Below are 22,033 nucleotides of genomic sequence, written 5' to 3' on the forward strand. Positions count from 1 at the left end.
GGCTCAAGCTGCCCTCATTTCCCCAGGTCCAGTGAAGCTTCTCCCAACTTTCTCCTTCGCCAGGGGTAGGGACAGAGTCACAGCTGTGTGGAATAATCCAAGCCATGCATGCCTTGACTGTAGTTGCCTAGAGAGACTGATGAAGCTTTATGCCCCTTTCTCCCCTGCCTGGGGCGGGGATGGAGCTGCAGGTGTGAGGATCAATCTGTGCAGTGCAGGTCCAAGATGACCGGTAGACTTCAATTATTCAATCCGTGCCAGCCAAAGTTACCTGCAGTTACCTGCATAGGCTGGCGCAGGGCCTGCCAGCCTCCTCCCAGCCAGAGGTGGGGCTGAAACCTAGCCTAGGGCTGCAGCCCAATCTGGGTGAAAGAAACCTGTTCCTACCTCACTGTGATTTTCAGTCAGCTGAACATCCCCTCATACTGGGAGCAGAGTTGAAATGGCAGCCACCAGCCTCTTTCTGACTTGGACAGGTTCACATCCTAGCTGTTCCTAGGGTTATTCCTTGGTCAGCCGAGTCTGCTAATCAGTAGTTGAAATGGGTGGCCCACTGTCTTCTCCTCCCGTTTCTGGTCAATGGAGCTTCCAATTCCAGCCACTGAATAACTCTGGGGCAGCTTGTGCTGGTAAAGTAGGACAATCATGGGCCTCTGAGACTTGGCTGGTAATTTCCCAGAGTGGCTGGTGCAGGTCCCCCCAGTTTCCTCCCTGTGGGAGGCAGGGTTGTGGCTTCAGCTAGAGCTGCAATCTGATCTGGATGGAAAGAAGTTAGTCCCTACCAACACTGTGATTTTTAGTCTGCCCTACTTCCCCTCATGTCAGGCGTGGAGTTAAGATTACAGGTAACTTTCTGACTTGGTGAGGTTCAAACTTTAGCCGTTCTTAGTATTATACTTTAGCCCACTGAAATTACTCATCAGTAGGTGAAGTTGGTGCCTAACCATCTCTTCCTTCCCCATTTTTGGGAAGTGGAGCTTTTAATTCAAGCCACAGAACAGCTCCCGAGGCAGCTTGTTTCTCCAGTGGAGGATGGGTACCTGCCTCCGTGGTGTGGAGTGCTCTCCTTTTGAATCATCTCTGCAGATGGGCAGTCTCCTCCTTCCATTCCTTCAAGGATGTTGCAGGATGCTCTTCTGGTCTCCTGGACCCCCCAAACAGGTGCTTCAGCTAGCTCCAGAGAGCTCTGGGTGTTTACTAACTGCCCTGTAGCAGAAACTGTCTCTAGGAGTTCCTTACTCTGTCACCATCTTGCTGGTTATCCTGTTCCTAATTTTTTGATTGTTTTAGTTGCTATAGTAAATGGAATTGTTTTTCTGATGTCCTCCTCAGATTGCACATCAGAAGTATATAGAAATATTATTGATTTTTGTATATTAATCTTGTATCCTGCCACTGCTGAATTTGTCTGTTCTAGTAGCTTTCTTGCAAATTTTTCTTATGAGATTCTAGATACATTATCATATCAGCAGTGAATACTGAAAGTTTTCCATCTTCCTTTCCTATTTGGGTGCCTTTTACTTCTTTATCTAGCCTAATTGCTCCAAGTAGAATCTTAGCACCCATATTGAATAACAATATTGACAGTGGGCATCCCTATCTTGTTTCTGATCACAGCGGGAAATCTTTCAGTCTTTCACTATTGAGTATATACTAGCTGTAGGTATTTCATATATGCACTTTTTCATATTGAGAAAGTTTCCTTCTTTTTATTTTTAAGATTTATTTTTTGTTTATTTCTCTCCCCCCTCCCCCCCACCCATTGTCTGCTCTCTGTGTCCATTGGCTGTGTGTTCTTCTGTAACCGCTTCTATCCTTATCAGCGGCACCGGGAATCTGTGTTTCTTTTTTTTGTTGTGTCATCTTATTGTGTCAGCTCTCCGTGTGTACAGCTCCATTCTTGGTCAGGCTTCCCTTCCTTTTGCAGGGCGGCTCTCATTATGGGGCACACTCCTTGTGCGTGGGGCTCCCCTACACAGGGGGACACCCCTGTGTGGCAGGGCACTCCTTGCACACATCAGCACTGCACATGGACCAGCTCCACATGGGTCAAGGAGGCCCAGGGTTTGAACCGCGGACCTCCCGTGTGGTAGGCAGATGCCCTATCCATTGGGCCAAGTCCGCTTCCCTCTATCGAATTTTTTATTTCAGTTATTATACTTTTCAACTCCAGAATGTCTACTTTGTTATTTTTTAACAATTATTTTGATTTCTTAGTTATTAGTCTTGATTTGATGAAACATTGTCATACCTTCCTTTAGTTCTTTAAGTATGGTTTCCTTTAATTCTTTGAAAATATTTACAGTGGCTGCTTTAATATTTTTTATGAATCTGACATCTGGGTCCTCTCACAGGCAGTTTCTGTTGACTACCTTTTCTCTGTGTGTAGACCTCTCTCTTGTTTCTTTGTATGTCTCATATTTTTTGTTGAAAATTGGACGGTACAGATATTTTGTAGCAACTGTGGATGCTGATATCCAGCCCACTTCCCAAGCTTACCTTTGTTGTTGTTTGCTTATTTATTTGTTTAGTAACTTAGCTGGACTATTTTAATGAAACCTCTTATAGTGTGACACCACTGTTTCATCTCAGAGGGTGCAGTCTTAGTCTTTAGCATAGTCACTCTTGGACAATAGTAGTTTTCGTAGGGCTCTCTTCATCTCATTACTTGAGGCCCACTAAACTGTGTATGCCTTTTGGTATCATGTCAGGTGTTTGGCTACATTAATTGCTGGCTGATTGCTCTGTTAGTTTGCAACAATGCCCTGGAGAATAAATTATTTTAGTCTGATCCAATTGGATTGATGTTCCTTTGCAGGAAAAGTTTTTGATGCCATTCCTGCATTAAAGTTTAAGATTTGTTCTTGTCTCAGGAGAGGTTTTATTTTTCTTTTTTTCCCCTCATTTCAAGTTTATTAAAACATCAGCAGTAGAAATTACCAGGTTGCAGATTATTAAAAGATCAACTTAGTGATATCCACATCAAAAAAACAACCATAAAACACCTCTGAAATATGAAAGGAGGAAAACAACATAAAGTAGATTCATCAGCAAGATTCATAACAAAAGTGGAGACAGAATGGAAATATGTTTATGCAACTCACTCATCCACAACTCACTCATCCACTCATTGTCTTAATGTGTGCTAGGGCTTGATTCATGATTAAATTTTTTACTTTTGCCATTTATATGATCATTTTCTTGACCCTTTGGATTTTGGTTTGTTTCTGTTCCTATTGAGGATCCACTCTTTTCAAGAAAGAGAGTGTAGAGGGTGTTTCTGTTTTTTGTTTTTTGTTTTTGTTGTTGTTGTTTTAGCTGTCTCTTTTGCCCCCGCTGTTTCAAAAAGAGTTCCTTTGGGGAGAGCTTTGGAGCAGGGGTTCTTAACCCTTTTTGTTCCATGGACGCTTTTGCCAGTCAACTGAAGTAAATACTTCTTAAGTGAAGGAAATGCTAGATTTCAGTTCGAGGTCAGCGAAAATAAAGATAAGTTGATTTTTTTCTTTTTCAATTCAAGCTCACAGACCCCCTGAAATCCTTCCATGAACCCCTTGGGAGTCCGTGGACCCCTGGTTAAGAACCCCTACTTTAGAGCTTTGTTCTTATGAAGTGCTTCTCCCCTGGGCAAAATTTCTGAGCCTCTGCTCTGATTTACCTCCATTCAATATGCACATGCCTCATTGGCTTTCTTAGAATTCAGGAAACTGCTTTTGTATTTGCTGTTCCCTATGCTGCTTCTTCCATTACAAATCTTATCTACTGGATCATTGCCCAGCATAAAAAAAATATGCTCTAATATGTCACTGACATCCTGCTTTATGGGCAGGATATTGGGAGGCAGTGATGGCCTCCGGTCTTCTTGGTTTGCCTCTCCCAGAGTGGAACCTCTGCATTCCAGGTGAGGTGGGTGAGAGTGATCGGAGCCCCAGTGTTCTCAGCCTTCTGTACTTGGGTAGACATTGTACCCTATGACCAGTTATTGGTTAGAGGAAGGAAGCCCCCAATCTCTTGGCTCCATTAGCCAGAAATTTAGTCCCTGTAATATGGAGCTGGAGAGAATGTGAAATACTGGTGGTCTGCCCTTCATGGTGAGATACTGGATCCCTTGACTAAGAGCTAAGGAGAGGGAGAAACTTGTCTTATAGCGACACTTATCTAGAATAGAACTTTCATCTTGTTAAGCCGGTAGTTGTAGTGGGACTGGGTTGTATCTCAAGTGCCAAAAACTTTTCTACTCTTACTGAGATTTAGTAGATTTTGTTCAATAAATGTTTCTTCCTTTGCGTTTTCCCTTGGACAATTTACAGAGATTTGAAGTGGTTATTTGAAAGTATTTTTCACCAGTTCTGGTTTTTTCCTTGAGAGTGGGTCCTTGGAGCTTCTCATGTACCGTTCCAGGAATGAAACCCTAATTATGCTTTTTAAAAATTAAACTAAAACCTTACTCTGGGTCAAATTACAGTGTTTTTCCAAGATTTTTTTTTCTTTTTTCATTATTGCTTTTTTAATAACCTTCAAAGTGTCCCATATTTCACATGTGTTCATAGGCTAGAAAAGGTTATTTTATCACCTAGGATCATTTGGATCTCAGTTTTTCTTTAAAGACTTTTTCCTTCATTGTCCTAGAAAATCCACGGTAGTATCTGGTTCAGTTTTTCATTTAAATACTAAAACTGGTTCAGGTTTCTACCTTATTCCAGCATGGGTTTCTCGTCTCATCAGCCCAGTTATTTATGTGTCTTGGTTTAACCTAGCAGCTGCCTCGAATGAATAGATTCCCCTAGTCCTTTGAAATTATCTCTTTAATAATGAGGATATTCTTCAGTAAATCTCCTCTTTTGGAGATACTGCATCAATATTAAGGGAATTTCTAGTTTGAGACTTCTTTATGTAAAGAAGTGATTCACTTCATAAAAAATAGGTGAATACTAACTATATTAAATATTTGTACTATATGAACAAATTTGTCAGTATGAGTAGATTTAAGAGGTATATTCAGTATATATGAATGGAGAAGTTGTTAAGTATAAAACCAGGCAGTGGAATGTTACACTAGGAATTATAAAGTACTTGTGAGCAACAGGTACTTTAACTTTCTTTCTAAGACAGTGTTTGGCATAGAATATTAATTTCTTGAGGGCAGGATCTTTATTTCACAGCCCGTAAACAATGCCTGGCAGTACGTGACTTTTAGTAGGGGTTCAATAAATATTTGTTCAATGAGAAATATTCCTTCTATCAGTAAAATAAGGAATTAAAACTGTAATGAATGCTTCATATTGACCTACTGGGAACAAATTGTGAAGAAGGAAATGTCAAAAATGTTCATAAGCATATTGAACAGTTTGCTATCTCACTTGTTCATTAGTTTTCTTTATTGAGCATGAAAAGGAAAATTTAAGAACCTGGTAGCCTGTCCTCTGCTATTCTTAGGGTCACTGTCATGCTGTCTGTCTTCTGCTTGGCTTCAAAGGCTTGCTGGAGAAAAGGTGAGGAATAAAACCCTAAGGTTGTCAGGATTTATTTTGCTGTCTGATGAGAGGAAGTAGGTTGGAGACAAACCAGCCTGTGCTCACCTTCACACCTGATGACCAGTTCATCATATTTTATGTCTCTTTTAGGGAGTGCTTCATAATGAGGTCATACAGACCAGAGATGCAGAGCTGTCAACAGTTATTGGAATGAGTGGGAGCATAACATGAACCACTACTGTGCATTATTATTTATTACTTTTCATTCAGTATACATTTTTGGTCTGATCATATTCTTTAACCTTTCATCTCCCACATTGAACCAAATAAAATTTTTATGACAGGTACCTCACTTGTAATTTTCGGTATATATAATCATAGTAAATGCTAAGAGAATTTGCTTTACAGTGACATCTGAAAATTAATCCTTAAATAAAGCAGGAATCCTTATCCTAAAAAATTAACCTCTTTGTTAGTTGGAATAAAAAGTATTGAAGTAAAGTAAAAATTACATTGACTGATTCTGTATATATAGAATTCTCTTCGATTTGATTCTACCAATTCCCTTCTTGATACCTTTTAATTTATTTTTTAAGTGGTTTGAGCTTTTTCCCCCAAGTGTATTATTTCTAGCATGGTATAATATTTATAATAATAAAAGAAATAATAGTATTGAAGAATAATGTTCTGTCTCACCAGCCTCACCTCAATTGTTTTATTTTTGTGTTTATATTAAATTTGAAAAACAAAATATATTTTTGCATTTTGGAGAAAAGAAAATTTTTTGAATCAGGCAGCTTTGGGCTTGACTACCTTTACCTTCAGTTACCAGCTAAATGTTCTTGGGTAAGATAACTTTTTGAAGCTTATGTTTCTTCTCTAAGGCAGGGATGATGATGCTTTTGTGATTTGTAATCCTCAGTTTTATTAAGTTGTGATTAAGACTTCAGTTTAGTTGTCATAATAGATAACTTGCGACAGTTCAAGTAACTTGAAACAAAACTCATCTGTAAACTGCATTGCAGATATTATACAATCTAATGAAAGATGCTGGGATAATAGGAAAATTGGAAAATAGAAGAAGAAAAAAGAGTTAAGTTAGTGTTAATTAAAAAAAATTTTTATTGACGTATATCATTCATTATACATGAACTTGCATAAACAATAAGTGTGTAGTAAAGATTGTGAACTTAATAAACATACATAACATTACACAGGGGTCTTATACTCCACCTCTCCACCAGCTTTTTGCATTGTTGTGAAACATTTGTTACAAACTATGCAAGAACATATCAAAATATTACTACCAACTATAGTCCTTATCTTACATTTGGTGTATTTTTTCCCCAACCCATACTATTTTTTAAAAATATATTTTTGTTACAGATATTCTAAACTTGCAAAACAATCATACAGATATGTAGATTTCCCATACAACACACCTTGGTGGGACATTTATTACAGATTATGAGACAATATCATCAGACTATTACCATCAGTCATGGTCCATAGCATACATTTGGCACACTTTTTCCATACACCTCCATTATCAACACAGTACAGCTTTGGCATTGATGCAAGAATATTGTAATATTGCTGTTCACCACAGTTTATAGGTTACACCAGTTGTAGTTTTCACATACTTCTCCATATTCCCATCACCCTGCAATAGTGATGTACATCTGCCCTAGCTCACAGAAGGACTCTCTTGCATTTGTACCCTTAACCACAATTCTCAGCTGCCTTTGGGTTCACTGTTCTGTCCCTAGAAGTGTTAATTTTAATAAGCACACATGAATTTTTGTCATAGAAGAGGTAATTATATTAGCACAATGCTGAAATTATTAGAATGTTGGACTAAGAATAGGGCAACTTGGAACTTAATCTTGGTTTTTTCCTTATTTTTGTAAAGATGAGCAGTATGTTAACTTGATAAGCAGAACATAGGTTTTTGGGTCAGAGATACTGAGCTTCAAATTCTGATTCTGCCACTGGGCAAGTTCTTTGAGTCTTTAAACCTCTTTAATCATAACGATATTCAAAGGACTAGTATGTGGAAAGGGGCTGTCATCTATTTCCTTCTTTTCCTTATTTTGGGTTTACTTTGCTCTTTTTCTTTCTAGTTTCTTTAGGTGGAAATTGAGGTCATTGATTTGAGACCTTTCCTCTTTTTCTAATACAGGTATTTGTGCTATAAATTTCCCTCCAAGTACTAATTTAGCTGTGACCCACAACATTTGATGAGTTGTGATTTATTTTCATTTGCTTCCCAAGTTGAGGTCTAGTTTAACCTACTAATGAGGCAGTACCCTTCTGAGGACTCTTTCATGCTTTGTGTGTTAGGAGGGTTTTCCACTTGGGCTGGTGGAAGCATGGACTATTCCCAGCCTGTGGGATTGTTCGTTATAATTTATGATGGTTCTTTCTCTAGTTTTGGTAGTTTGTTCACACATTGGATTATATGCCTGCCACATATAACATGTAGAAAACTACTCAGCCAAAGACTAAAGGGACCCGTCTACAGATATCTGGAGACCTCTTCCTTTACAACTCCCTCCTCCCTGCTTCTCAGTTTCATGGGGGAAGCTACAAAATCTAGCTGCTTTAGCTTTCCAAAACTCTGAACTCTGTCTCCTCAACTCATTGGGACCACCAGGTTCTGTTGGGTTCCTCTGCCGTGTGCAGTGGCCTGGAATCTCTCCAGGCAGTGAGCTAAGGTACTTGTAAGGCTCCTTTCATTTGTTTCTCTTTTCTTAAGAGTCACTGTCCTACACCGCCAGTGTTTGAAAAACTGTTACTTAATATATTTTGATTGGTTTTCTAATTGCATAAGGCAGGAGGGTAAAACCAGCCCTTGTTATTGTGTCATGGCTATATGTAGAAATTGAGCATATTATCCATTAGATAATCAATGCTAAATAATAAATGCTTTTAAGAAAAATCATTCAAAAATTCTCATTTAAGGAATTTAATATGGGTGATTTTAGAGCTGCATACAATTACTGTATAATTTTTTATGCTGTTTTCTTTTTTCCTTTTTAAATCTCAGTGCACTTGAAAAACAAGTATAATAGTCCAGGATTTTTTTTATTATTAAAACCTTGGCATTCCTAGAATATTAACATGAGGCGCATTTTGTTTCTAATACTTTTTGAACATTTTCAGGAATAGCACATTTTTAAAAGTTACATAGTTGGTCTAAATGGTATTATGCTACTTAGAATTCTTAATATTCTTTTAATGTTTTCAGTTATTGATGTAGTATTGTATTTTTATGACATCTTATAATCAACAAATATTAATTGAATAAAATGTACAACCTTATGAAGCTATTGAAGATAAGTCTACAGATTTTAGCAGCATATACAACATAAAATACAACTTCAAGATGAATGATATTCAGTTACTACTTTGAATAATGCAACAATTATATTGTCTAATTAGATGTAACCTTCAGATTTCTATCTTAATACTTGTTTTCCTCAGTGATATGCAGAAAGACATGCACATCAAATTCATAATTACCAAATTTAAAGATTGATAATATACTGTTTTTCCTTTACTTCCTGAAAAATAGATACTGAAAAGACAGAAAATATCACTTAGTAGCAATATATGTAAAAGATTTATTGAAACAAATTGTATGATCTGTTTGCCAGAAACCCAATTCAGTTTTATCGTGGACCAATAGAAGTATATCTAGAATAGATTCAGTGCTAGTTCCTATCAGATCACACTTGTAGTGATATGATACCACCTTTAGGTGGTATCGAAGTCTGATTGAGCACTTAAACTCTTTGGTCCATGTTTGAATGCAAAAGTTAGGACAGAAAAATTCCACTGACATGATCGTTGTTCAAAGTATTTATATCAAATTTTAAGATCTACCTTAATTACCTTTTAGACTAATATTTTGGTATGTTCAGTTTGGTAAATGTCCATTCCTCTTCTTGTTGCTTGTTTAGTTCTTGTCCTAGTTATTTCGTCTTGAGGAGGCCTAACAGGTTAGTGGTGGAAAACACAGGCTCTAATGTCAGACTTTCTTGGATTGTATGCAGCTACATGTAACCCAACCTCCTTAACCTTTTTTGAGCCTTCATATCCTCATTGTAAAATGGTAATAACTTGTAGGGTTATTGCAAAGATTAACAATTAGTACATTTCAAGGGCATAGTGTTTGACACATAGTACTTTGTGCTGTGGTTCAATAAGTATCAGCAGCCTGCAGTTATTAATGATAAATCCATAACTTCAGGCATTTGCTAACAAAACAACTCATTACTTTTTTTTTTCTTAAGATTCATAGATTCATTTTTTTATTTTTCTCCCCTTTCCCTCAAACCCCTCCCCCCCGTTGTCTGCTCTCTGTGTCCATTTGCTGTGTGTTCTTCTGTGACCACTTTTATCTTTATCAGCGGCACCAGAAATCTGTGTTTCTTTTTGTTGCATCATCTTGTTGTGTCAGCTCTCCGTGTGTGCGGCGCCATTCTTGGGCAGGCTGCACTTTCTTTCGCGCTGGGCGGCTCCCCTTATGGGGCCACTCCTTGTGCATGGGGCTCCCCTACACGGGGGACAGACCTGCGTGGCAGGGCACTCCTTGCGCGCATCAGCACTGCGCATGGACCAGCTCCACACAGGTCAAGGAGGCCCGGAGTTTGAACCGCGGACCTCCCATGTGGTAGGCGGATGCCCTATTCATGGGCCAAGTCCGCTTCCCTCATTACTTCTTTTCCTTTCTTCCTGCTTGCATTTTAGCATGTTTACTAAGGAAAATATGTAACACTGCCTTGCTTTCACCCTTTTCATTGACTCTATCACTGAATATACTTTTCTTAATTTTACTCATATAGTTTGCCATTCAGTACAAACTGTATGGAAACTAAGGCTCTTATGAGCCTGAAGCAATCTTTTTTTAAATGTGTTTATTAATTTTTTACATCTGAAATAATTATGGTTTTACTGTCTTCACCTATTAATACAACATCTTATTCTAATATGTTTTCTGGTGTCAGACCTTCCTGCATTCCTGGGAAAGCAACTTAGTATTTTCTTTCTTTCTTTTTCTCCCTCTTTTTAAAATTTTTAAAAATATTTTTCTTCTTTTGTTACTATTTTCTTTTTAAATTAATATATATCTTGTCAACATCTTTTCAGTTTAGTAAATATAGAACTACCTCATTCTTTTTACTGGCCATATTATTTTCTACCGTATAAATACATTGTCATTTATGAACGACTGCCTTCTTGATGTGCATGGTTTCTAGTACATGTGGTGATGACATATTTCTTTAAATACCTTTATATACCATATTACTGTTTCTGTAGGATAAATTCCTAGAAATGCCATACAGTTTAATTGTTTTGATATCATGGAAGAAAGTTAAAAGTTAATTTTGGCTCAATGGATAGAGTGTCTGCCTACCACATGGGAGGTCCAGCGTTCAAACCCAGGAGCTGCCCACGTGCAGTTCTGAAACGTGCAAGAAGTGCCCTGCCACGCAGGGGTGTCCCCCGTGTAGGGGAGCCCCACGCACAGGGAGTATACCCCATAAGGAGAGCCGCCCTGTGCAAGAAAAGTGCAGCCTGTCCAGGAGTGGTGCTGTGCACATGGAGAGCTGATACAGCAAGATGACTCAACAAAAAGAGACACAGATTCCCGGTGCCTCCGACAAGAATACAAGTGAACACAGAAGAGCACAGAGTGAATAGACAGAGAGAGCAGACAACAGGGGCGGTAGGGAAGGGAAGAGAAATAAAAAATAAATCTTAAAAAAAAAAAGAATTTGTATGGTTTAGAAACATGAAATATTGTTGAAAAATGTACTAGTATATTTACAGTCGCTGTGTTTGGGGTGATGGGCTTATGGGTGATTTTTTAAAAAACGTTAATCGTTAAAAAGATGAAACTTATTTTTAAAAAACTAAAAACATATGAAACCAAATTTTTGCAAGTTCTGTGATTGAGAACAATTGGAGGGTTAGAACTATTGTAGTTGTAAGATAATGCATCTAGAATATTAAACAAATTCAAAAGATGTTTGTAGGAGTTGAACTGATTGAGTAAAACAGAGATAACTTATTGTCATTTCTTTTCAGGGTTTTCTGATTAACTCAAAACCAGAGAATGCCTGTGAACCTATAGTGCCTCCACCACTAAAAGATAATTCATCAGGCACTTTCATCGTGTTAATTAGAAGACTTGATTGCAATTTTGATATAAAGGTACCATTTGCTTTTTTTGCTTTTTTATTTCTGTATTAGTTTGCTAAGGGTTGCCAGTGCAAATTAACAGAAATCTCTTGGCTTTTATAAAGGGGATTTATTTGGGGAAAAAGCCAGTTCAAAGAAGGAGACATGGTAAGTTTCATGATTCACATTTTAGTAAGATTGAAAATAAGCAGGTTGACTAGAATATAAGTAGTTACTATTGGTCTAAGAATTTTCTGATGGCTATTTGGTACCTCGAGCTGTGGTTTAATAGTAGAGTTTTGCTTGCTCTAATTTAGGAATGGAAGCATCAACTTTTTGTTTTATACCTTGACCCTTCCAGCATCAATACTACACTCCATACTGCACTGATACTGAGATTTCTCTTTTTACTAAACTGTCATGTGAGAAAGTTTGTGTCCCTAGAATGGGTTAAGCTGGGATTTCAGAGTAAAGCAAAGTTTGCCATAGTACCTCCCTTATTATCTATCACCAGTGCTGCTTTACAAGTATGTTTTTTTTGTTTTGTTATGTTGTGTTTTTTCATACTTTTGATACCACCTTTACAAGTTTTCAGATTGGCCTTAGATAAAAACAAGCCTTGATGTTAACTTTTACCGGACTGTCTCAAACCTGTGTGTCATATTTAGTGTTTTGCTTCATCTCACAGGCTAGATACTGGATATTATTTCATGTACTTTGCATGGCTTGATTTTAAATGATTTTTCTGTTCAGTAGGAAAGGCTGCCCTGACTCATGCTATGCTTATATCTTGTCTCTGCTCTTTTCCTTACAAGTAACATGAAAGAAATGACACTTCAGAGTAAACTTATTAAAGGAATAAAATAATGACTTGAAAAGGGTTTGAAAATGTAGAGCACTTTGTAAATAATAGGTAGTTACTGTTGCATATTGGCTCCAAATGTAGACTCTCAATTGCCTTTCATTGTGAGAAAAATTACAGCTTGAAGTCAAATGCAGTAAATTTTCTGCTCCTTAGAGTAGTTTATGTGTCTTTTATAGTAGTTAGAATTTAAACTGATGTAAGATTTGATCCAGAATTAAAATATAATAATTGCAGATTGTTCCAACCAAAATGAAATATTGCTGCACCATTTAATCCATTGCTGCTAAGAAATTAAAATTAAATTGTCATTCTGATGATTCCAAGGTTCATTGTGTTATGCTCTGTAATTTACTGGCTCAATCCAATCTTCGGTAACTAAAATATAGACGACCTTTTAAAATATATATATGTATAATTTTCTTTTTTTAGATGGGGTGGGAGGTGATTCCCTATAAAATTGCGGGAAATACTGTCCTCGAATATTTGTTTTTGAGGATGAAAACACAACTCAGGAATGAATAGGTAGGCTTGTTTGCCCTCCTATATCACTTGAGTGTATCTGAGTACTTCTAATGGAGTTTTATGATTTAGCCATCACTTCAGCTCATTTCTTTCAACCTCTTGCCTTAAATTTTATTCTCCAGCCATACCACTTTTTTTTTTTTTCCTGTCCCTGGACTTCTTGTTTCCTCCCGGCTTCACCTGCCAAGCACTGGGATCACATATTTTTTTTAACAAATTAATTTTATTACATTGATTTACTATATTTGTTTTTTATATTATTAAAGCTTATATCCATCTAAAGCATACCACATATTTGAAGTCCCTCAGTTTGCTGTGCTATGCTGACCACACTTATGTGCTTTTGCACATACTATTTTCTTCATCCAAAATCTCTGTCCAAGATGGCCTTCACTGCCACTTTTTCTGCTGTTTTATCACGTAGTGGCAGCTTGGAAGCCTTACTTTCCTTTCTACACTCTCTAGTAGAACCAATCATTCCAGCTCAGTGCCGTCCTTCCACTTCGTAAATACCTCCTTTATTAAGCTTCATCACATTATTTCTATTTTTGTTATATCTATATTTCACTTATATGTAAGCTTCCTGTGTTTAGAGTTCATAATTTAATTTTATATATCCAATTTCTATCATATTGTTTGTATATATTAGATGATCAATAAAGTTGTATTAAGTCTAATTGTCATAGTAAGCCTTATATTTTCATATTCATAATGAAGTCTTAAAAACCTGTACATATAAAAACAAAGTTTGAGTTAAGGCAGTCTCATCTTAGAATGGAAAATGTTGAAAAATTCTAGATTTAGACAGTCTTAATGGATAAAGGTTTTAGTATGTTGTATGTATTCTTTAACACTGATATTTTCCCTTCAAAAATATACAGTGGGAATATATTATAGTCATTTGAGTCTAATGATTCCTTAGTCATGTCATTCATAATGATTTCTGTTTTTGTCTCAGTTATATTAAATTTATGTGACATCACTATACAGAGAGGACACAGAGATTACAAACAACGTCTAGAAGCAGGCTGTATACGTTGAGTCCCAGTTTTATTACTTACTAGTTGTGTCATCTTGGGCAAGTATGTAACCCCTGATGCAGGTATTATAATGTTTCCTACATCAAAGAATTGTTGTGAAGATCAGATAGCATAATCAATGTTAAATGCTTTTCAAACAGTACCTTGCAAACAGTAAGAAGGCAGTAAATGTTAGCTCTTGATTTTTTTTTTTTTTTTTTTTTACTACTTTTGTAAAATAGAGTAAGAGTAGAATGAAATAAAATACTGCCTTTCTGGCAAATAGTCTTCTGACTTTTCAGGAATTAAATTATTGGCCAATTCGCACAGTAATATAGTAGTAGCTCAGTGTCATCTGATATGTAAAATTTCTGATTTGGCTTACAAAGAAGAGTTAAATCATGCCAGTGCATAATACATAAAATATAAGTTACATAAATTTACAAAAATAAGAATTATGGATTGCCTATCAAGGAAGTATGAATGGGTAAGGATAAACTCTCCTGGCTCTTGGAAAAACAATTAGAATCTTTTCCCAAAGGGAATGATTACCTTTATCATTATAATTTTTAGATCAGAAATCTGTGACTATATTTTCTGGCCTCCCAAACTGCTGATTGCATACAGTTTTGATTAGGTCTGATCATTTACAATATGTACATTACTTCTTTTATGAATTGCAAATAAATAGCTCTTTGTAGATAACCAATAATGTTTCCATTTATGTATTTCCAAGTATTATGTTTACTTCAGAAAATAGAAAAATGACTTTCCTTATTCCTTATGTAGTTCTTTGGGACTGAATACTGAGAAAAGTTTAATTAAGCACCATACATAATGCTGCAGTTGGCTAGGAGGTCATTTCTTTTGCCATGTCTCCTAGCCAATGTGACACCCAGATTATGCCAGACTAGGAGAATTGGCTCAATCTTCCAAGCTTTCCTTTGAGAAAGGAACCCTTTCCATTATAAACAGGAAAAGAGAAAAGAAGTGAGGAATAAACATTTAATAAGACAATTCAGAGTATTAATGGTGTTGGGTATTTCTGGATTTACCTTTTGCATTTCTTGCCTTTAGATATTGTGTAGATGGATATTGTACTACAATTAATGAAACCTATGCTTTTCTTATCTCTTTGTTAAAAGTAAAAGATTAAGTGGAAGTAGTGTTGCTACAACAAAGAAAATGGCAGGGTTTCTCCACACAAACCATCCCAAGTGATTTGTGACTCTGAGATAAGCCATTAAGACAATAGAAATGCAATTAACAGTTCTTGGGGAGTTGGGAAATACATTGTTAGTAGAGTTCTAAAATAAAGAGAATACTGTTTTAATTTTTTATCTTCTGTTAACAGAAGCACATGTGAGCTTTTTAATCTATCTTGGTTTGAAGAGATAAAAATTAAACCTATACTCAGAATCAGTATTTGGCTATATGGAGTATCCAAAGGCCAGTAAGAGGAACTATTGGTTATAAGCCAGATGCTTATGCTGAAAACAGTCACTTTTACTTACACTGACAAAAAATGTATCTGTCATTTGAAAAATACAGCTCTTTAGCAGAAAAGCCAACAATATTATTTTGTCTTTGTGTAGTCCTGTTCTCTACTATGACAAAATATAATTGTTTGGAATGTTAGTTTTTGGTAAATATTTGAGGTTAAAAAATATTTTTGGCTTTTTGGTAAATATATCAGGACTATATTAAGTCTTTTAACTAGAAAAGTGACTTTGTAGCATTCTGAGGCATAGATTTCTCAGAAAGCTTGATTTGGTATCCCAGTGGGAAATATGACATTGTGTAATTTTTAATTGGTGTAAATACTTGACTATTAAAAGAACATTAAAATAAAATAATTACTTAAAATAGAACTTTTCATAACAAATTTCTGTGTTTCCAAGTAAAGACTAGTTATCAGAGTTTGTATATTGTCATTGAAGTCCAAGATATTTCTACCACGTGGTTATAATGGTAAGTCAACAATTTCTTAAAGTAGTCAATTTGTATTTTAACTGGACTCTAAGGAAGCTTGATAAACAGAGATGTTACAATGCATGAGCTTCTGTCAATTTTATTACTGTCTTAGGGTTTAATGATTATTTTTGAAAAAAGTAGGGTTGGTCTATTATTTTTTTAAACAAATCAGTTTTATTGGTACATATTAATAAAGTATATAATTTATCCAAAGTGTACATTCAGTGGTATTTGGTATAATCATGTTGTTGTGCATTCATCACTTTAATCATTATTAGAGCATTTTTGTTATTTCAATAATAATAATAAAATACAGGCAAAATTCTTCACCTCTCAATCTCACTATGCTTCCCCTGCTGTACATCGCTGGTATTTCTGGCTAATCTTGTACAATTACTTATTTTTAAGCAGTTTTATTGAGACATATTTATATAACATATGATCTATCCAAAATATATAATCACACATAAGGTTGTACATTCATCACCACAAAAAATTTTAGAACAATTTCATTATTCCAGAAAGAAAAATTCCACTCCGCTTAGCAGTCCTTCCCCAGCCCTACATTACCACTAATCTAATTTCTATATAAATGGAATCATACAATATGTAGTACTTTTTTCTTTTAAAGATTTATTTTTTATTTCTCTCCCCTTCTCCCCCCCGCCCCCAGTTGTCTGCTCTCTGTGTCCATTCACTGTGTGTTCTTCTGTGACTGCTTCTATCCTTACCAGTGGCACCGGAAATCTGTGTTTCTTTTTGTTGCATCATCTTGTTGTGTCAGCTCTCCGTGTGTGCAGCGCCATTCTTGGGCACACTGCACTTTCTTTCGTGCTGGGCGGCTCCCCTTACGGGGTGCACTCCTTGCTCATGGGGCTCCCCTACACAGGGGACACCCTGTGTGGCAGGGCACTCCTTGCGCGCTGCGCATGGGCCAGCTCCACACAGGTCAAGGAGGCCCGGGGTTTGAACTGCAGACCTACCATGTGGTAGACGGATGCCCTAACCACTGGGCCAATTCCAATTCCCTGTACTAATATTTCTTTATTCATGGATCCATCTTTTTTCTTTCTCCCATTCTTAAATTGATAAACATACTTGCATTTTAGTGATTAGCGTCCTTTATACACAAATTTATTCAATACTAAAATAACAAATCAAAATTTCCCTCTTTTATTAGGAGAACAAAGAAAAAGTTGAAAAACCTTTGCCCTAACCTAATGAAGTAATGTAATGCTGCTAAACCTTATTTATATGCCTTTTTCCCCACACAGTCTTTTAGTTCAAAAATGTTTACATTGACCTCATTTCACCATAGACTTCAGAATTCTAGGCTACATACTTTTCTACATACTTTATTTTAGAGCTAACCAGTAAAATGTATTAAAATAAAGGTATTCAAATTTCTCACATATACTAAAATGAAGATTATCTAGGCAAGGAGGAAAGGCAAATCTAAAGAAAGAAAGGTGGCTTATGTCACCTAAATCCTACTAACGATGGTCGAAATGTCCTTAGCACCTACTACTTTCTTCTCTGGAGTAGATCTTCTTAGCATGGTCTGCAGTGATCTTAAAATAGTGTGTAGAAAAGAATAGTGTTGGAGTGATATTTAACATTGGCAGGATTGCTTGTTAAAATTCTGGGTGTTATTTCAATAGCTGATTATTCCCTACTGTAGCATTCTCAGGAATTTTTATCCTCTAAATAGAATTAACATCTACATTCATATTTAAATCCTCTCTTGCTCCATGCCCAACTCTTGCCTTGATCACCTGAGAAAAAGATTCTACTTCTTAAATTCTTCTTTGGAATGAAAAGGAAGATCATAGCCAGGTTTTAAGAAATATCTTTATTTTCCAAATCTCCCATTCTTTCTTTACTTCATTTCCTTTCCTTATCTTTAAAGGAAAATAACTTTTTCACTTACGTTAGACATCTAAGTTGAGAGAAAGAGTAGTTTGTGACCAGACTGATATTTGAATTACTGCTGGTTTTTGTTGATAATTCTAAAAGAAAAGAAAATCAGTTTCCCAGGGAATTTTTTTAGTTGGTATTTCAAAAGATTTAGTTGCAGAATTAGGCTGGGTTTTCCACAGGGAATCCATGGAGGACCAGGTAAATATAGGCTGGACAGTAATTAAAGCTCCATTTGTTTCAGATTGCTAGAACTGCTAAAACCAGTGGGTAGCCAGGATGGTTAGAAGAAACTGGGTTCCAAAATCACCCAGTATCTGTGATATGCTGTGTTTTCTTTTCTTTTCTTTTATACCATTTTCTGTTCTGAAACTAGCATACCAGAACAAGTATTTATAATGTACATTTGTACAGTTTATTTTTATTTTTTTACACTTTTTAAAATTAAATAGATCACAAAGAATGTTACATTAAAAAACATAAGAAGGTCCCATTTAACCTACTCCCCCCCAGCATTTTTGTAAATTGTATTTGAAGATTCATACATCCCAAAAAATGTTACATTAAAAAACAAAAGAGGTGCCCGTATACCTCCCATCTTCCTATTTGTACAGTTTAAACAATGGTAATATTTAAACTGTATTTACCATTTGGCTTAAGAGAGACCTGTTACTTTCTGATATATTGCTTTACTTTAGTCAGACTTCATTAAAGACTTTATTAGATAAATTCTTGACTTTAGATTTTATTCCATTAACAGGTCATGTTAAACTTGTATTTGCATATCTTTTTTAGAGAAATTTCTATTCAAATCTTTTGCCTATTTTTAAATTGGGTTGTTTGTCTTTTTGCAGTTGTGTTGTAGGAATTCTTCATGTAGTCTGAATATTAAACACTTACCAGACATATGGTTTCCAAATGTTTTCTCCAAACTGAAGATTGTCTTTTCAGTTTCTTTGTGTTTTGGCTTTGGCTGCTAAAGTAAACGGCATGTAGAAATTTAAAAATAAAAAACACAACAAAAAAAGTAAACTAAAAAAAAAAAAAAAGTAGATGGCATGCAATGGTTGCTTAAACAATGGGAATTTATTGGCTCACAGTTTTGAGATTAAGAGAAGTCCCAAATTAAGGTGTCAGCAAGGCATTGCTTTCTCCTAGAAGACTGTGGTGGTCCAGGGCTAGCTGTCAGTGATCTTTGGTCCTTGGCTTTTCTGTCATATGGCAGTGCCCAGACTGACCTCTTTATGGCTTTGTGGGTTCCACCGACTTCCAGCTCCTTCCCTTGGCCTTTTCTCTGACTTTCACTCAGTTTATAAAGGACTCCAGTAATCCAGATTAAAGCCCAGCCTGATTCATTTGGACCACACCTTAATTGAAGTTACATCTTGAAGAGATCTAATCTATAATGTGTCTATACCTACAGGAATAGATTAAGTTTAAGAACATGTTTTCTCTGGGATACAAAGCACCTAGCCATCACATTTGGTAAAGTCCTTTGATGCATAAAAGTTTTAAATTTTGATGAAGTGTGATTTAGCTATATTTTCTTTTGTTGTTCATGCTTTTAAAGGTGTAAAGTCTAAGTATCCATTGCCTAATATATGGTCCTACATATATTTTCTATGCTTTCCTCATAGTTTTATGGTTTTAGTTCTTAAATTTAGGTCATTGATCCATTTTGAGTTAATTTTTGTATATGGTTTGAGATAGGAGTACAAGTTCCTTCTTTTGCATGGAATATCCTCATTCCAGCAGCATTTGTTGAAGAGCCTGTTCTTTCTTCATTGAGTGGACTTGATCCCCTTACCAAAAATCAACTGTCTATAGATGCATGGGCTCATTTCTGTGCTCTTAATTCAATTGCATTGGTCTATATGGCTCTGCATGTGCCAGTACTACCACTGTTAAACTAGTGTTAATAATAAAATGTTCTTCTAGGCTTTAGATATATACTAAATTAACAAGATGGTTCCTTTCCTTTCCTAAAGAAACAAAGTCTGGCATTCAAAATGCTCTGTTATTTAACCTCAGTTTTTCCAAGGTTTTCCAAGAATCTTGCAAAAAGGATCTTTCATTAATGTTTAAGTTAATACACAAAAAATATAAATTACTGCAGTTTTAATTTTCTAGTATTGTGGTTTCATTTATCTTTAATTGAAGCAAGATTTTAAAATTATTTTTTTGAGGGCATGATGAAATTAATCCATACTTATATCACTTTATTAATAAATCATGGCAGTTGAAGATTATTCTACTTAATGTTAATTATGTGGAAATGGGCTAAATAAAATGTTTAAAGGTTGTCAAGTACATTCCTGGCTATAAAAAAAGAAAATGCCCTGAAAACTCAAGCATGTATGTGGCCTTATGTAACAACGTAGATAAAAGGCATCCTGATAAATTAATGCATTGTTAGTAACTCCCAAGTGTTTTGTCTTATACTACCTTAAACTATTTTAAAATAAGCCTCAGCTTTTATGTCATATTGAATATCTTTCAGACAATAAATAGCCTTCTCTTAAAACTGTACAATATAGGAAATTTAATATTGATAATTACTACTTTCTATCAAACTATAGCACTGCCTTTACTGCATCTTATAATTTTTTGTCAGTTGTATTTCCATTTTCATTTGCCTCAAGGTATTTCCTTATTTTGCCTCTAATTTCCTCTTTAACCCACTGGTTGTTTAAAAGTATGTTGTTTATACTTACCTGGCAGGGGAGAGACCATGATCACGGAGGTGGTTTTCCCAGGGCGAGGCTTATCCATTACACTCCAGATGTGCTGACCCCTGCAATTTCCCCAAATGTGGGAAACTCGACTGCGTAATCTGTGATAGTGGGGGACTGTGTTTGTGCTCTCCTCTTAAAAAAAAAAAAAAAAAGTATGTTGTTTAATTTCCAAATATTTGTGAATTTTTCATCTCTCTGTTATTTATTTTTAAAAGCTTTATTTTATTTATTTCTCTCCCTTTTCCCCCTGTTGTCTGCTCTCTGTGTCCATTCACTGTGTGTTCTTTTGTGTCCACTTGCATTCTTGTCATGCGGCACCGGGAAACAATGTTGCTTTTTTGTTGTATCATCTTGCTGCGTCAGCTCTTCATGTGTGGGGCACCACTCTTGGGTGGGCTGCGCTTTTTCCGGCTCTCCTTGTGGGGTGCACTCCTTGCATGTGGGACTCCCCTACACGGGGGACACCACTGTGTGGCACGGCACTCCTTGTTCTCGTCAGCACTGCACATGGGCCAGCTCACCACATGGGTCAGGAGGCCCTTGGGTATAGAACCCTGGACCCTCCATATGGTAGGTGGATGCTCTATCAGTTGAGCCACAACTGCTTCCCATTTGTCTGTTACTGATTTCTAGCTCCATTGTTGTCAGAAAATATGCATTGTATGAGTTCAGTGTTTTTTAATTTATTGAGACTTGTTTTGTGACATAACATATGGTCTCTCCTGGAGAATGATATTTATTACATGTCTGTTTGGTATAGTTGGTTTTAGAGTACCATTCAAGTCTTGTATTTCTTGTTCATCTTCTGACTAGATGTAATGTCCATTATTGAGAGTAGTTTGTTAATGTCTCCTACTATTAATATAGAACTCTTAATTTCCCCATTCAAATCTGTCAGTATTTACTTCATATATTTTGTTGTTGTTGTTTTTTAAAGATTTATTTTTTATTTCTCTCCCCTTCCCCTCCCAACCCCGCCCCCCCCTCCCCCCCCCGCCATTGTCTGCTCTCTGTTTCCATTCACCTTGTGTTCTTCTGTGACCGCTTCTATCCTTATCAGTGGCACCGGGAGTCTGTGTTTCTTTTTGTTGCGTCATCTTGCTGTGTCAGCTCTACATGTGTGTGGCACCATTCCTGGGCAGGCTGCAGTTTCTTTCGCACTGGGCGGCTCTCCTTACGGGGTGCATTCCTTGCGCGTGGGGCTCCCCTACGCGGGGGACACCCCTGCGTGGCAGGGCACTCCTTGCGCGCATTAGCACTTCACGTGGGCCAGCTCCACACGGGTCAAGGAGGCCCGAGGCTTGGACCGCAGACCTCCCATGTGGTTTGCGGACGCCCTAT

General features: G+C 36.5%; 1 protein-coding gene and 1 non-coding gene across 2 annotated transcripts in view; both read left to right on the forward strand.

The window, feature by feature from the left end:
- Positions 1-22,033, forward strand: part of RNF13 (ring finger protein 13) — a 151,979-nt gene that overhangs the window by 50,274 nt on the left and 79,672 nt on the right. The window contains exon 4 of the mRNA XM_004472886.4: positions 11,568-11,693. Within this exon, the coding sequence (XP_004472943.1) occupies positions 11,568-11,693 (126 nt within the window). The remainder of the gene's footprint in view (positions 1-11,567; positions 11,694-22,033) is intronic.
- On the forward strand, positions 20,664-20,827 carry LOC111759010 (U1 spliceosomal RNA). Its single transcript, XR_002793110.1, has one exon. It is a non-coding gene; the product is annotated as a U1 spliceosomal RNA (small nuclear RNA).

This window comes from Dasypus novemcinctus, chromosome 4 (genome assembly GCF_030445035.2).
Source record: "Dasypus novemcinctus isolate mDasNov1 chromosome 4, mDasNov1.1.hap2, whole genome shotgun sequence".
NCBI classification, from domain to species: domain Eukaryota; kingdom Metazoa; phylum Chordata; class Mammalia; order Cingulata; family Dasypodidae; genus Dasypus; species Dasypus novemcinctus.